Source organism: Giraffa tippelskirchi, chromosome 4, assembly GCF_054371585.1.
Source record: "Giraffa tippelskirchi isolate mGirTip1 chromosome 4, T2T-mGirTip1v1.2.pri, whole genome shotgun sequence".
Classification (NCBI taxonomy): Eukaryota; Metazoa; Chordata; class Mammalia; order Artiodactyla; family Giraffidae; genus Giraffa; species Giraffa tippelskirchi.
The window spans coordinates 139133279-139149798 of NC_137278.1; the positions used below are offsets into that span (position 1 = coordinate 139133279).

The window sequence follows — 16520 nt, forward strand, 5'->3', positions numbered from 1 at the left end:
ATTTAGCGATAATATGCGAAATTAGTGATTTGAGAGAACTTTAATTACATATAATGTGGGGCTAAAATTTCTTCTTAGCCCTGCTCCAGAGAAAAATATTAAGACAATCAAAAAGGCACCCAGCCAAATTAGTGAAAATCTGTGGCTTTAGGTTCTTCCTGACCTCCCAGGTTCTTTCTCACGTGGGTAGACAAGGTATTAGGCATATCTGAAAGCACTTTCTTGCTCTTAGCCTGATGAGAGGTTAAGAGTAGCCTCAGAGTTTTTCCCTCATTTGTTTGAAACTTACCTCTTCATTCACACCATAAGCCATCACTGAAAGGGTTAGTGTAAAGAATCTTTTAAGTGGTGTCTGGAGCAAAGCAATTCCTTAATTCACCCAGCTGGAGTCACTGTTGCCTGAGTGAGAGCCAATTCGTAGGTAGGTTAAGGAGTCCCAGAGCTCTTGAAGAGGAGGAAAGAACAAACTCTTTTTTCTACATTGCTTTGTTTTAGTCATATAAAACTTTTTTTCCTTAAGCTCTTGAGTTTTTATGACAACAGTCTTTGAGAGTAACTTTTTTTAAGTGCAGAGCTAATGCTTACAACAACAAATCAATTCATTTATATGCTTTTCCTTAAGCTCTGTACTAATGATTATGAAACAACAATGTATCTTGCTCGAGGACATGTTTGTCCTTCTTAACAAGAACCTTCTGACTAATCTTGTCATCTTAAGACACAGGTTGTGGAAGTGGCAAGGGGCATTCTTTCTTCATCTGATGTCTATGTCAGAAGCTTTCTCTGTACTTTTTCACTGTAATAAAACTTCTGTGACACAAAAGCTCTAAGTGATCAACCCTTGTCCCTGATCCCGAAGCTAAATCTTCTTTGGAGATCGTGAATCCAACATGGTTCACCATAACCTATCACTGACTACTTCTAAGAAGTAAGAAAAATTGTATAAATTTGTCATTTGCCTATAGTATTGGTTTTACTTGGAAGGAAGAATACTGTTTTAGAGTGCTTCTGGATTTGTTTGTTTGTTTGTTTTTTAGAAATGAGTGGTGGATTGGCCCCAAGTAAAAGCACAGTGTATGTATCCAATCTACCCTTTTCCCTGACCAACAATGACTTATATCGGGTAAGTTGCTATATTAGTACTGAATTCTGTATTTGAGATACAATTATCACTTAAGCAAGCAGTTCTCTTAGACAATATTCTTAATAAATCCATTAAAATGCACTTAAATCATTAATACCAAAGACCTCTGTTGCAAACATAAGTGAAAAAAATTAGACACTTGTCATTTCCAAAGAAAATTTCCAGTGCTTTATAGAGAATAACAAGTTTGTTGTTTGTTTTTTTAAAAAAAAAAAAAAAAACGCAGAAGACACTACTAGCAAAATGAAGCTGATTTTTCCTGCTTGTTTACATGGCTTTTGAAACTGGTAGTGGGGTGGAGGTTTTGGAGGAAAGAGCTGATGGAAGCAATACAGATCCCTTTCCTAACCCTCCAATTCTAAAAGTATATCTTAATTTAATATGTGGCAAAAACTTAACAATTTAATAAAGTTTGTTTTCAATTCAGAATAGGGTGATTACTTTTCAACATATTGTTTATCCTCCTTACCTTACAGAAAACAAAATTTCCTGCTTTGTCTATTCTGCAGATTGAAGGTTGAGCGGGACTGCCAGTTGATTGGTGGGTGCAGATTGGTGGTTGAGAGGGACTTCCAGGGATGACATGAATCCTATCTTCCAAGTGTGCCCTCTTTTCTCTGCTACTTTGACTAGATGTTAAGTACAGTAGAGAGATGCTGCATAGGTGATACATTAGTTCAGTTCAGTTCAGTTGCTCAGTCATGTCCGACTCTTTGCGACCCCTTGGATTGCAGCACACCAGGCCATCCTGTCCATCACCGACACCTGGAGTTTACTCAATGTAAACTCATGTCCATTGAGTCAGGGATGCATCCAACCATCTGATCCCCTGTCGTCCCCTTCTCCTCCTGCCTTCAATCTTTCTGAGCATCAGAGTCTTTTCAAATGAGTCAGTTCTTTGCATCAGGTGGCCAGAGTATTGGAGTTTCAGCTTCAGCATCAGTCCTTCCGATGAATATTCAGGACTGATCTCCTTTAGGATGGACCAGTTGGATCTCCTTGCAGCCCAAGGGACTCTCAAGAGTCTTCTCCAACACCACAGTTCAAAACCATCAATTCTTCGGTGCTCAGCTTTCTTTACAGTCCAACTCTCACATCCATACAAGACTACTGGAAAAACCATAGCCTTGGCTAGACGGACCTTTGTTGGCAAAGTAATGTCTCTGCTTTTTAATATGCTATCTAGGTTGGTCATAACTTTCCTTCCAAGGAGCAAGCATCTTTTAATGTCATGGCTGCAGTCACCATCGGCAGTGATTTTGGAGCCCCAAAAAATAAAGTCTGCTGCTGTTTCCACTGTTACCCCATTTATTTGCCTTGAAGTGATGGGACCGATGCCATGATCTTAGCATCATGATTTTCGGAATGTTGAGCTTTAAGCCAACTTTTTCACTCTCCTCTTTCACTTTCATCAAGAAATAGAGGAAAACAATAGAATGGGAAAGACTAAAGATCTCTTCAAGAAAATTAGAGATATCAAGGGAACATTTCATGCAAAGTTGGGCTCAATAAAGGACAGAAATGCTATGGACCTAACAGAAGCAGAAGATATTAAGAAGAGGTGGCAAGTATACACAGAAGAACTGTACAAAAAAGATCTTCATGACCCAGATAATCACAATGGTTTGATCACTCACCTAGAATCAGACATCCTGGAATGTGAAGTCAAGTGGGCCTTAGGAAATATCACTACGAACAAAAGTAGCGGAGGTGATGGAATTCCAGTTGAGCTGTTTCAAATCCTGAAAGATGATGCTGTAAAAGTGCTGCACTCAATATGCCAGCAAATTTGGAAAACTCAGAAGTGGCCACAACACTGGAAAAGGCCGGTTTTCATTCCAATCCCAAAGAAAGGCAACGCCAAAGAATGCTCAAACTACCATACAATTGTGGTCATCTCATATGCTAGTAAAGTAATGCTCAAAATTCTCCAAGCTAGGCTTCAGCAATACATGAACTGTGAACTGCCAGATGTTCAAGCTGGTTTTAGAAAAGGCAGAGGAACCAGAGATCAAATTGCCAACATCCACTGGATCATCGAAAAAGCAAGAGAATTCCAGAAACACGCCCATTTCTACTTATTGACTATGCCAAGGCCTTTGACTATTTGGATCACAATAAACTGTGGAAAATTCTGAAAGAGATGGGAATACAAGACCACCTGACCTGCCTCTTGAGAAATCTGTATACAGGTCAGGAAGCAACAGTTAGAACTGTACATGGAACAGCAGACTGGTTCTAAATAGGAAAAGGAGCACGTCAAAGCTGTATATTGTCACCCTGCTTATTTAACTTATATGCAGAGTACATCATGAGAAACGCTGGGCTAGATGAAGCACAAGCTGGAATCAAGATTGCTGGGGGAAATATCAATAACCTCAGATAGGCAGAGGACACCATCCTTATGGCAGAAAGTGAAGAAGAACTAAAGAGTCTTTTGATGAAAGTGAAAGACTTGATACATAGTACTTGATTAATTAAGACAGCTTGAGTTTCAAAGAACATAGAAAACTGAACTTTAGTTTCCTTCTTTGTATCAGAATAGAGACATCTCTCTCTTTATTGAATACTTACTGTGTGCCACAGAACATTGTTCCACGTACTAGGAACACATCAGTGAACAAAAGATGAAAATCTCTTCTGGCACAGCAAGATAGAGAAACAATTTGAAATATGAAAAATGCAATTGATGTTTGTCAATAATAGCTAAGGTGTTAGGTGCTAAGGGGAAAAATAAAGCAGGAAAGGAGGGTTACTAAATGTTAGTTTAGGGGTGAAATTTTACTTTAGGAAGGTGACTTTTGATTAAGACATGAAGGAAGTAAGAGGCAGCTGTGCAGATGTGTAATGGGGACAAGAATTTCAGTCAGACAGTAAATAAAGTGGAGAGAAGAAGGCAGTCAGAGGCAAGCACATTCAGGGGTTCCTTATAGGACTTGCATAATGGTAAGATAATAATGATAAGGACTCTGAGTGAAGTAAGATGCCATTAGAAAATATTATATAGAAAATAGTCGTTCATACAGATGGCCAATAGGCACATGAATGAAAAGATCTAAACATTGATAGTTATTAGAGAAATGAAAATAACTACAATGAAACACCACCTCACATCAGTCAGAATGACCATCATTAAGAAGTCTACAAACAGTAAATGCTAGAGAGAGTGTAGAAAAAAAGGAACCCTCCTACATCGTTGGTGGGAATGTAAATTGGTATAACTACTATGGAAAACAGTATGGAGGTTCCTCAAAAAACTAAAAATAAGAGTTGCCATAGGGATCCCACAATCCCACTGCTGGGCATATATCCAGACTATAGTTTGAAAAAATACATGCACCTCTCTGTTCATAGCAGTACTATTCACTATAGCCAAGACATGGAAACAGTCTACATGTCTATCAACAGATAAATAGATGAAGATGTGAGGTGTGTGTGTGTGGAATACTACTCAACCATAAAAAAGAATAATGCCATTTGCAGCAACATGGATGACCCTAGAGATGGTACTAAGTGAAGTAAATCAGAAAGAGAAAGACAAATACCGTAAAATATCACTTACATGTAGAATCTAAATATGACACAAATGAACTTAACCAACAAAACAGAAGCAGACTCACAGACATAGAGAACAAACAATGGTTGCCAAAAGGAAGAAGGGATGGACTGGTAATTTGACGTTAGCAGATACAAACTACTATATATAGAATAGATAAACAACAAGGTCTTAACTGTACAGCACAGAATACTATATTCAATATCCTGTAATAAACCTAAATGGAGAAGAATGTGTGTATACATACACACACACAAACATATATATATATATGTATATATACATCACTTTGCTGTACATCAGAAACTTAACACAACATAGTAAATCAACTATCCTTTAACAAAGTAATTTTTTTAAAGAAAGAAAATGAAAAGCAAGCCACAAAAAAAAAAAATGAGAAAACTGTCTTTATTGATCTCCAGTATTACTAACACTGCAATCTAGTTATACTGTGTTCCAGGGTTGAAGTGAAAGTTTTAGTCACTCAGTCTTGTCCAGCTCTTTGTAACCCCATGAACTATAGCCCACCAGGTTCCTCTGTCCATGGAATTCTCCAGGCAGGCAAGAATACTGGAGTGGGTAACCAGCCATTCCTTTCTTCAGGGGATCTTCCTGACCCAGGGATCAAACCTGGGTCTCCTGTATTGCAAGCAGGTTCTTCACCTGAGCCGCTAGGGAAGCCCCAGGGTTATACAACTTAATTATGGAACTCAAACATTGATTATTGTTATTTCTTGCTCATATTAATGTATCGTAAAAGACTCTTCTACAAAGTGTTGTATGATAAACAGGAACTATCAGTACATAGGTACTGGCCAAAGCAGTAGAAATAGATGAGGTTGCCTAGAGTGAAGATGTAGATGTAAAAGGGAAGAAAGGGCCAACTGTAAAGTGCCACCAACACATTAGGGTGGGCGGAAGAAGCAGGCTGATGGGAATCGATTTTTTCAATATAGAAGCTTTTTTTATTTTATAAGCAGTCTAAGTAAGGGTCTGTCTTCTGACATAGTAATTGCTTGATGCAGTGGGGAGGTAAGTTAGGAACAGTGATACTATACAACATTGATAGTTAAAGCACAGAGTTTCTCTGGAGCTCTGGTGGGTTGACAGTTGTCATGGATATACCGTAGGAACTGTAGCTGTGCAGTGTGTGGGGTGCTTCAACCTACCACACATGAAGAGTGTTGTTTTTTTCCCCTGTACTCTTTGCTCAGAAATTTAAGAATTAAGGTAAATAAATATCTCTGATGCCAATAGACGAAAAAGAGTATTATTTGAATCACTAAAAAATATATCTTCTATGGCCTGCCTTACTGACCAAAGGCTAAAACTTTTCGTAAACTACAATAAAGCCTGTGATCATTATGTACAGCCTGAAAACTTAATGTGTTTTTTATGATTTTAAATCAAATTGTAAATCATTATGTGGTCTTTTGTTTCAGATATTTTCCAAGTATGGCAAAGTTGTAAAGTAAGTATATCAGATTCTGAAACTTCATTTAAAAGTCTATCTTAATTTTCTTCTCCATGATTTTCTTAATGAAAGTAGATTTACTATATTTTTGTAAAACAGATATTTGATATAAAAAAGAATAAAAATACTACTGTTAACATTTTATGTGTATTTAATTTTTTAATATACATAAATATCTGTAGACAAGTTTTAAAAGACTCAATTCTATGCATGCAATTTTATTCTTTTTTTAACTTGACATATTGTAAATAGCTTTCCATGTACTATATAGATACATCCTTGTATTTAATGATTTCATGGTAGTCCTTTATGTTATTATTTACTTACATATTGTATATTAAGAACTAAAACTGATTCTGTTATCCAGAATAAGACATAATAGCTCAGATTAAATATAAATATCAGGTAGTAGAAGGTATGTTAGCAAGTATACTATAAATGGATTATTATTTGTCAAACAATGTAAAAACAAACACCATTGACTCTTGAACTATGCAGGGTTAATGACAGTATAAAGTAAAAACAAGATAGTGTTACTCTATCTTATAACTAATATATGTTTTAGTATAAATTTAAAGTCATATTTAAAATCCCAGGAATTTAGAGCATATTTATCTTGACTAGTTGTTTTTCTTCAGCTTTTGATAAATGGACGTTAAACAGTTGAAGTTCAACTGCATCCTGAAGTTAACATCTTTTAAAATTACTTCTCCGTTAAAAAAAATCATCAGAAATACTACTAGGTCAATTTTGAGGTCTTCAGAATTTCAGTCATCATTATCAATCAGAACACTAACAATAATGATATGAAACAATGAGCACATGCTAGGCATTGTTCTAATATGTGTACTTGTGTGTGTGTGCGCCCGCGTGTGTGCCCAGTCATGTTTGACTCATTTGCAACCCCATGGACTAGCCCACCAGGCTCCTCTGTCCATGGAATTTTCCAGGCAAGAATAATGGAGTGGGTTGCCATTTCCTATTCCAAGGGATCTTCCCAACCCAGGGATTGAACCTACATCTCCTACGTCTCCTGCATTGGCAGGTGAATTCTTTACCACTGTGCCACCTGGGAAGCCTTATTGTTCTAATATCTTTACATAAATTATCTCATTAAAGTCTCACAACTATCTTTTAAGGTAAACACTGCTATTATCCTGATATTATAATTGACAAAACTGAAGCCTGTAAACCTAAAATCATGTTGCCAGTTAGCAGTGAAAACAAAGTTTGATTCCAGCCTATTCCTTTACCTTCCCATTACCTTTTCTTGATTTTTCCCTGTCAGAATCGCTGAACAAATTTCCATATCAATGCATAATTGTTAGCCATGAGAATGCTATGAAGTTAGACACATAGTTATAAGCACCTATAAGCAGGGAAGACATGATCTAGTCTAGAGAGTCAGAGTAGCTTTGCAAAGTCAGTATCCTTTGAGTTGAAACCTAGAGGCTGGGTACAAGTAGGTAAAAAGAATGAGAAGAACATTTCAGGTAGAGGGAATGCTTATGCAAAGGCCCTCAAAGACCCTCTGGCAAGAGAAAATAAAGTGAGATCAAGAAACAGCCAGTGTGACTTGAGATGAGTGAGCAAGAGGGGAAGAGAACAAGATGGGTCTAGAAGCAGGTTCCTCTAAGAACACCAGGAATCTGTTAAATAATTTTAATTAGAGGAGTGACATGATTTGAATTTTTAGAAGCTTGTTCCATCCAACTTCAGTGTAGAGACTGGATTGGAGGGGAACATGAGCAGATACAGGGAGACCAGTCACAAGATATAACAGTAGCCCTGAGAAGAAATCCAGACTAAAATGTTACAGGTGGAGGGGTAGAAACTGGTCAGATTTGAGAGATCATTAAGCAGAAGAATGGGTAATACTTAGTGATATACTTATTTTGTATATAATGGTTGGGTGAATAAGAAGGAGGTGTTACAGATAACACCCAGGTTTCCCAGAATAGTGTCTACTTCACTTTATGTGCTTAAATGAGTACATCATCTACCTTACATCAGGAAATGGTGCCACCATCTACCTTTTCTCCCATGCCAGAGACATGGGAATAAATCCTAGGTTTGTCCTTTCAAATCCTTGATATAATTACTTTTCTGTTATCATAGAAGGTAATTCTGTCAAAATAATGTATTTTAATTGGTTTATAGGTCTCTCTCCACCTCTAGACTGTCAGTTTTTTCCTGAGGGTAAAAACCTTGTCCTACTTAGTACTTGTGCTTGAGGCTAATGGAAAGACTGAATGGCCTCATGAACAAACAAATGGATACATGCTTTTGAGAAACTATTTTCTCAATCAAAATAGGTGAGCTGAAAGGAACATTTTATAGATAAAGCTTAAAGGGTTAGCTGGCAAATTAATAAAGTGAAAATTCCATCACATGTATCCAAACATAAAGACTTGTCATTACTGCAAAAAAAAACTTTAATAGGGAAGATGAGGTAGTGTTTATACAGATTTCAGCAGAGACAAGCAGTTAAAGAAATTTAAGAACTGATACATTCTGAACCTGAAGAATGAGTAAAATTTTATGGGCAAAGATTGAGAATTTAAAGAGGATAGAAGCCATGTGAACAGAGGCACCAGTTTAGGGGAAAGTTCAGGCCATGCTCCATAAACACTGAGTGCCTTCTTGTGGCTAAACCTTATAGAGTGCGAGTGAGGAGCAGTGAAAGATGAGGGAAATGGAAGCCATAATAAAGGTTATTGATTGCTGGACCAAAGAATAGGCAGTTTGAAGAACCAAAAACTTTTAAGCGAGGGAATAAGTGATTTTATTTATTCCTTAAGTAGAAGACTCTTCCACTAGCATATGAGCAGGAATTAACATCAAGGGAACCAGTAAGAATAGTCTATGAAAACAGTAATGCCACTATGGACAAGAAAAAGAGCAGTGGGAATAGAAAAGGGAGGACAGAGGAAAGAGATCATTAATAGAGGATGATTTAGAAAGCTAACATTTCCAAGATAGTACTTTCAAAAAATTAATTTATGGCTTTAACTGACCTTCAGAAACATTATGAGTTTTTTAAAAGTTAAAGCAATGTCTTACTTCACACTTTTTTTAAAATGGGTTAAAACTTTGTTATGTTTAATAACTGGTGTGTCTTTGCAGAAAATTAAGCTTAACTTGAGCTTCATCAAGTACTTGACTTCTTCCCTTCTAAACCCAATGAATAAACACATGCTGCCTTTGAGAAAGTAAACCATTTTAGTTGCCCATTTTTCCCTAAGTTATTGTAACTTACTTTTTTAATGGAATAAGGCATCGCTTTTCTTAATATAGAGGTATCTTTTTACCAATTTCATTCCAGAGACTATAGGTACCTAAAAACCCAAACCTAAATAAAATTTAATATGTGAAATGTAATATTAAATAAAATTTCTGTTTGTTTATTCATTCGTATCCTCTTGTCTGTTTTCCTGTTAATTCAGTTTTTAGAAAATTATCAAGCTTTGTCTTAAATATTGTCTCTTTTTTGCTATTTGGAAATAATGTCAAATTTATAAGTTACAAAAATAGTACAAAGAACATAAAAATATCCCTTACCCAGATTCACTTATTGTTAACATTTTACCCCATTTATTTTATCATTTGTACTCTCCCCAATGGGTGTTCATGTATGGGTATATTTTTGTGTATGTGTATATGTATATATATGTTTGTGTGTATATGTATGGCTTCCCAGGTTGGAGCAGTGGTAAGGAACCCACCTGCCAGTGCAGAAGATGCAAGAGACTCGGGTTTGATCCCTGGGTCAGGAAGATCCCCTGAAATAGGAAATGACAACCCACTCCAGTATTCTTGCCTGGAAAATTCCATGGAGAGAGGAGCCTAGCATGCTACAGTTCGTGGGGTCACAAAGCGTCAGACACAACCAAGCACACATATATATGTGCCTATATGTGTGTGTCTTTATGTGTATATGTGTATACATACACACAAACACAGTTTGTTTTTGTGAGTCATTTGAGGGTGTTATAAACATCATCACCCTTTACTCCTAAATATAGTACTTCATTGTGTATTTCCTAAAAATACATTAGGATTTTATATTATATAGCCACAGCACAGTTAACCAAGCTCATAAATTTATCCTGATGCAGTACTTTTGTTGAATCAGTTGTCCATGTTCCAGTTTTGTCAGTTGACCTAATAATATCCCACATAGAATTTTTCACCTGTAGTGCAGAATCCAGTCTAGAGTTAGGTGTTGATTTTTACTGTCATGTCTTTTTAGCCTCCTTTAGTCTGAAACGTTTATAAATAACACAGCTCTAACCCATGCGTTTTCCTGATGTTGCCTCATGATTATATGGGGGTTATGTAGTCTTGGCAGGTATACTCTACAGATGATGTATTCTGAAGGTGTCACTCTGGATTCATACAGCATCCATCTATCTCATTAGTGATACTAATTTTGATCACCCAGTCAAGGTTTAACTAACTTCTCCGCTGTATAATTATTTTTCCTTTTGCAACTAATAAGCAATCAATGGGAGACATTTAAGACAATGCAAACATCTTGTTCCATATAAAAATTTCATTTGAGGCATAGCATTTGTTGATAATTCTTGCCTGACCCAGTCTTTACTGTGATCATTTCAAATGGTGATTTTCTAACTCCAGCCCTCCCTGTACATTCACCAGTCATTCCCTGGCATTGTGCTGTAAGCAGTAGCCCTTCTTTCTCCCCATTTATTTATTTATTGTCAGCATGGACTTAAGAATTCCTTTCTTATGTGGTTTGTAATTCATTACTGTATTTAATTATTTTGGTACTCAGATTGTCCTAGATTTGGCCAGTGGGCTCTCCCTTCAGCTGGCTTCTCTGTTCTTGTGCCATGACCCATCATTGCTTTTTTTTTCAACTGCTTCCTTTCTGGCATAACAAAATATTCCAAGTTCATCTTATACATAGCCTCTCTCAGCCTTCAAGTCAGCCATTTCTCCAAAGAGCCCTGTTGAATATTGTTTCTTAAACTGTATTTAATGACATATGATGAGCAAGGGCCAACAGGACTAGGGATGGGTGAAGGATGAGGAGAAAGAGCAGGCTCTGTGCTCTTGTCACTATCCATCTCGTTTAGGTACTTTGCGTAGTATGGCTGAGAAGCACAGAACTGGAGATTCTTTAAAATAATATTAAGAACATAGTTTTATTCTAAAACCAGAAAAAAATTTTTGAGTAAATCACTTTTTGTGCAGCAAAGAATACCTCAGTTTTGTTTTTTTCCTGCAGAGGGAATCAGTAGAGAAGAGGAATTATGCTTAATCTTCAAGATTCCATTGTCTCTGTTATCTCTTTACTACATCCTCAACTTGTGATTAATGTTTGATTTATCAGATACTCCTAATCATAGCTGTGTTCACTTGTGTTAGATACTCCTAATCATAGCTGTTCACTTGTGTTAGTATCACAGTTTCTCATTTTAAGAATTTATTCATAAATGTTTTATTTATTGCTGCCTCATTTTTAACTGGCTATTTGTTTATGCTTTAAGGGTTACTATAATGAAAGATAAAGATACCAGGAGGAGTAAAGGGGTTGCATTTATTTTATTTTTGGATAAAGACTCTGCACAAAACTGTACCAGGGCAATAAACAACAAACAGGTAAGCCATTCATTCCCAACAAGGTTTTTAACCAAAAATCCGTGTTCAAACCAGGCCAAAAATGTGGGGATGCAGTGGATGGTCAAGTCTGATGGATATCAGTAGGTCTTGAGGGTATTTTACTTATAGAAAAGAGATCAAAACTGTACTGGGTTCCCAAAACACTGGTAGAATATAAGGAATAAAAATCTATTCTACAGGAAAGAATTTGCCACACCTACGTGGGCATTTGCTAAAACAATATAAAAAAACAGAATTGAAAACTTGAGGAAATGGGATCCAATAACTGTAGTTTTAGGTTTCAATGAGATAATATCCTTCTGCATTTACATTTTTCTCTGGTCCAGTTATTTGGTAGAGTGATAAAAGCAAGCATTGCTATTGACAATGGAAGAGCAGCTGAGTTCATCCGAAGACGAAACTACTTTGATAAATCTAAGTGTTATGAATGTGGGGTGAGTATACCTAAAGCAGTATAATTTTCCATTATTTACTTGAAGGTGTTTTTCACATCAGTGTTTTATTTGTGTTCTCCAGAACTTCTGGATGGCTAAAATTGAGTTACAGAAGTTTCACTTTGGGAATGTAGACTCATATAAGTAAATTCAGTTGAAATATAGTATGATATAAAGACAGTCTGAGTTGGGTGATCTAGAGTGGTATTTTCTCCAGTTTCTAAATCTTTGAAAATTGTTAGATTAAAAAATGTTACATTATTGTCTGAAAGATTTTAGTGACCCCTAAATTTTTGCATTTCTATAGTATTTTGACAATGATTAATTATCACAGATCAGTAAAAACACTGTCTGTCATATGACCTAACCTCTATGGGATATTGTTTTGAAAAGTTTTCCCACCTATTGGTACTGCTAATAGTTCAGGAGCTGAACTGTACCCAGATTTTCTACTAATTTCTGTACCCAGATTTCTACTAATATTGTTATCCGTGTAAACTTTGGGTGATAAGGAGACATACGTAGCCGCAGAGCGATTTTGCACAAGGCCCATAATGATACCAAGGGAGTTTCAGTCTGGGTCTCATTGGTTTCTGTTTCTAAAATGTCTCCATATATATGATCCAGAGATTAATGGGCAGCTTTTACTGAAGGGAAAATTACTGATAGACATTGTTCTGGCTACATGATTATATGGAAAATAGAAGGAAATGGTTTTTGGAGTTCTTTCTCCAATGGCACTCACTCCCCCTCAAAAACACTTACATGTACAGACGGGTAAGTGAGTGGATAGATGGATGGATAGACGGAAAGAGAGAGCAAGCAAGGTCCTGGGTAAGTTCTGTCAAATTTTGTGATTCTAACACCTAAGTTAATGTTTCAAAAACTGTGTTCCAGACTCCTAAGTTTTGTTAAAAAAAAAAAAAAAAGGAAGAGAGGGTGGAGTTATTATGGTCAGACAGACGAGTATATATATTCACAGATATTATCCGAGAACTTCTGGATAAATCTGTTAATCTGTCTTGGTTTATAGGTCCATAAATGTGTTACGTTATACTTTGTACATTATAGTATTTCTTAAAACTCTTCCCCACCCCAAATCTGTTTATTTTAGCCTGGTTTTTCCCAAAGCTGTTGCATTGTTAAACCCCTTTTTTTGTATGGGATATGTTAACAGTTTTTGATATATCATTATTCCAGAACACTTTGCAAAATGGTTCTCTAAGTGCATCCTCTCAGCAGTTCCTTAATAATAACACCTTTTGGGTTCAGCCATGTCCCCAGGTATAAAAAGTACACAGTTGGTTTGATGCTTTATAAAATATACTTGAAAAGCATGATTAATTTTCTCTTCTGCTGTTTTAATCCTGGCTCAGTCTCTCCCCACACCCTCATTCTCACATAAATCTTCTTAAAGTTATTTTGGTAAGCTAATATACAGATTCATTGTCTTTACAACTCAGACAATGTTATGTCCCATTCTAATGTTACAGCTAGTCCAGCACTGTCAAATACAAATATATGCACGCTACAAATGTAATTTTAAATGTTCTAATAGTCACATTAAAAAAATAATAAACAGGGTAAAAATTAAATATATTTTATTTAATTCAGAATATTATCATTTAAATTATGTAATTAATTAAAAGTATAACATTTTATAGTATTTTTTCCTGCTGTCTTTACAATAAGGTATGTATCAATTCAAACAAATCAATTCTCAGTAACCACAAAAGAATTATAACAAATGGCTACTCTAAGTGGGCAATGCTAGTGTAGTCTAAGTATGAAATAAGCAAAATGAAATTAATTGAGAGGAAAAGTGAGGAAAACTTTAAATTTTCCATTTGTTTTTAAAAGAGGTGGTTAACATCTTTGAAGTTAGTAGTTTTGTCCCCATTTTATCATACTAACTTAAAATTTTTACATTTGAGGTAGATGGTCCATTTAAATTTTGAATTTTTATATCCTGAATCTTGACATTTAAAAATGTTTGAGGGAAGAACACTTCCTTTACTCTTAGGAAAAAGATTTAAATACTTCTTTATTGGGAGTTATAATATCATAATCTCTTCCATTTAAATATAAAGTAATGGGTTTTAATTTCTTTGTGTATATTCCCTGTGCAACAATATTCTTTCTTAAGTTTTAAAACATTTTAATCTTAAGGAACCACCAAGTTTCTGTTAATAATACATAATGTATATCTTTTCTTATTTTGTGTTACTAACACAAATGTACTATTCCTTCCTTTCCTTCTTAATGGGAAACAAAAGGAAAGTGGACACTTAAGTTATGCCTGTCCTAAAAATATGCTTGGAGAACGTGAACCTCCAAAGAAGAAAGAGAAAAAGAAAAAAAAGAAAATTCCTGAGCCAGAAGAAGAAATGTATGTATATCCACTCTCACCAAATACATTAAGTGTATTCGCTTCTGTCTTTTTACTATTGAGTGCATTTTGATTTTTTTAATAATTTAGTGAAGAAGTAGAAGAAAGTGAAGATGAAGGGGAAGATCCTGCTCTTGACAGCCTCAGTCAGGCTATAGCTTTCCAGGTATTCAGTAGTTCTTTTTCAAAGGCACCTGCTATAGCTCCCTTGAGTTAATAGCTTTATATTCCTTGCTTGCTTTATTAATCATCTCCTCATGACATCCTCTGTCTTTCCCCTTTGCCCCTAAACTTTAGGAGATAGGCTCTTTCTTTAAGATCTTTAGACTAGTGTGATGGAAAAGTTCCTATTGGTTCTTTCTAGATTTTAAGGGCCCCACAACACTTTTAATATCATAATCTGTTTTCAGTATAGAATTGAATAGAACTATTTGATTAAAATGAGTTTAGCCCCCAACAAAAAACATTTTATTAAATCAAAGATATTGTTTTAAAAGAAGCTTCATTTTAAAACAAAACCAAAAACATTTTTGATCATTAAAGGCCCTAATACAAGTATATGAAACATTTTTTTTTAATCAATTTATTTATTTTAGTTAGGGGCTAATTATTTTACAATATTGTAGTGGTTTTTGCCATCCATTGACATGAATCAGCCATGGGTTTACATGTGTTCCCCATCCTGAACCCCCCACCCACCTCCCCCCCCATCCCATCCCTCTGGGCTATCCCACCGCCCCAGCCCTGAGCATTTGTCTCATGCATCGAACCTGGAATGGTGTTTTGTTTCACATATGATAATATACATGTATGAAACATTTTTTGAAGGAAATGTATAACTTCATGATTTTATATAACCAGTTATTTTGTTTTAATGTAGTTGATAAATTATAAATGCATACATCAATTCATTTTTCCTTTTAGTTAATTCAGTATTTTATGTAATGTACCCACATCCAACAGCAATGACAAGTAAGCTTCATTTCATATGCCTGTTAATTAATAGAAATTGCCCAGACTAATTCTGAGTAACATGGTAAGACTGGGAGAAAACTTGGGGGTAGGAGAAATAATATTATTTTAATATTATTAAATATTAAGCAGATTCCTGATTTTTGTTTTGTTTGTTTTCCAAATAACCTTTACAGCAAGCCAAAATTGAAGAAGAACAAAAAAAATGGAAACCCAGTTCAGGAGGTCCTTCAACATCAGATGATTCAAGACGCCCAAGGATAAAGAAAAGCACATACTTCAGTGATGAGGAGGAACTTAGTGATTAAAAAAATATATATTATGTAAATATCATTAAAATTTTTTTTAAGTCTTGGAGTACCAAGTTCCCTTGGGACTAAAAATTACTTTTAGAATTTGAACATAAGAACACTTAGTACCAAATACTTTTTTACTTCAGATAGTTGATAGGAAATGGTAATTTTATAGTCATGTTTATCTTGCATCAAGATTTGCTAATAATCATTAATCTTGAAGACAGTTCATTTGAATAAAAAAGAAAATGAAATACTATCATAACAATGCTATCCCAAGAAGAAAGTCAAAGTCGCTCAGTCGTGTCTGATTCTTTGCGACCCCATGGACTATACAGTCCATGGAATTCTCCAGACCAGAAATGTTGGAGTGGGTAGCCTTTCCTTTCTCCAGGGTATCTTCCCAACCCAGGGATTGAACCCAGGTCTCCCGCATTGCAGGCATATTCTTTACCAGCTGAGCCAGAAAAGTAGATGGTAAAAAGATTTGAGAAGTTCATTATAAAAGTTTATTCATGATTGGTTTATATAAGAACTTTTGAAATAAATTTCATCTTTAAAACAAAAACTTCATAAAGACTGGAAAGTTTGGAGTGATTTATTGTTATT

At 35.5% G+C, this 16520-nt stretch overlaps 1 protein-coding gene across 4 annotated transcripts in view; it reads left to right on the plus strand.

Annotated features, from left to right (window-relative positions):
- ZCRB1 (zinc finger CCHC-type and RNA binding motif containing 1) overlaps positions 1–16520 on the plus strand; it is a 41243-nt gene that overhangs the window by 685 nt on the left and 24038 nt on the right. Inside the window, exons 2-8 of one of the 4 annotated variants that reach the window (XR_014083034.1) lie at positions 1038–1123; positions 6143–6171; positions 11691–11802; positions 12150–12257; positions 14534–14646; positions 14737–14812; positions 15795–15941. Coding sequence is in view for 3 of the 4 variants with exons in the window: in XM_081593693.1 (XP_081449819.1) it covers positions 1040–1123; positions 6143–6171; positions 11691–11802; positions 12150–12257; positions 14534–14646; positions 14737–14812; positions 15795–15926 (654 nt within the window). In the remaining variant the exon portion in view is untranslated. Of the gene's footprint in view, positions 1–1037; positions 1152–6142; positions 6172–11690; positions 11803–12149; positions 12258–14533; positions 14647–14736; positions 14813–15794; positions 16480–16520 lie in introns of those variants that run through there. The other 3 variants (XM_081593693.1, XM_081593695.1, XM_081593694.1) reach the window with 3 other exon arrangements.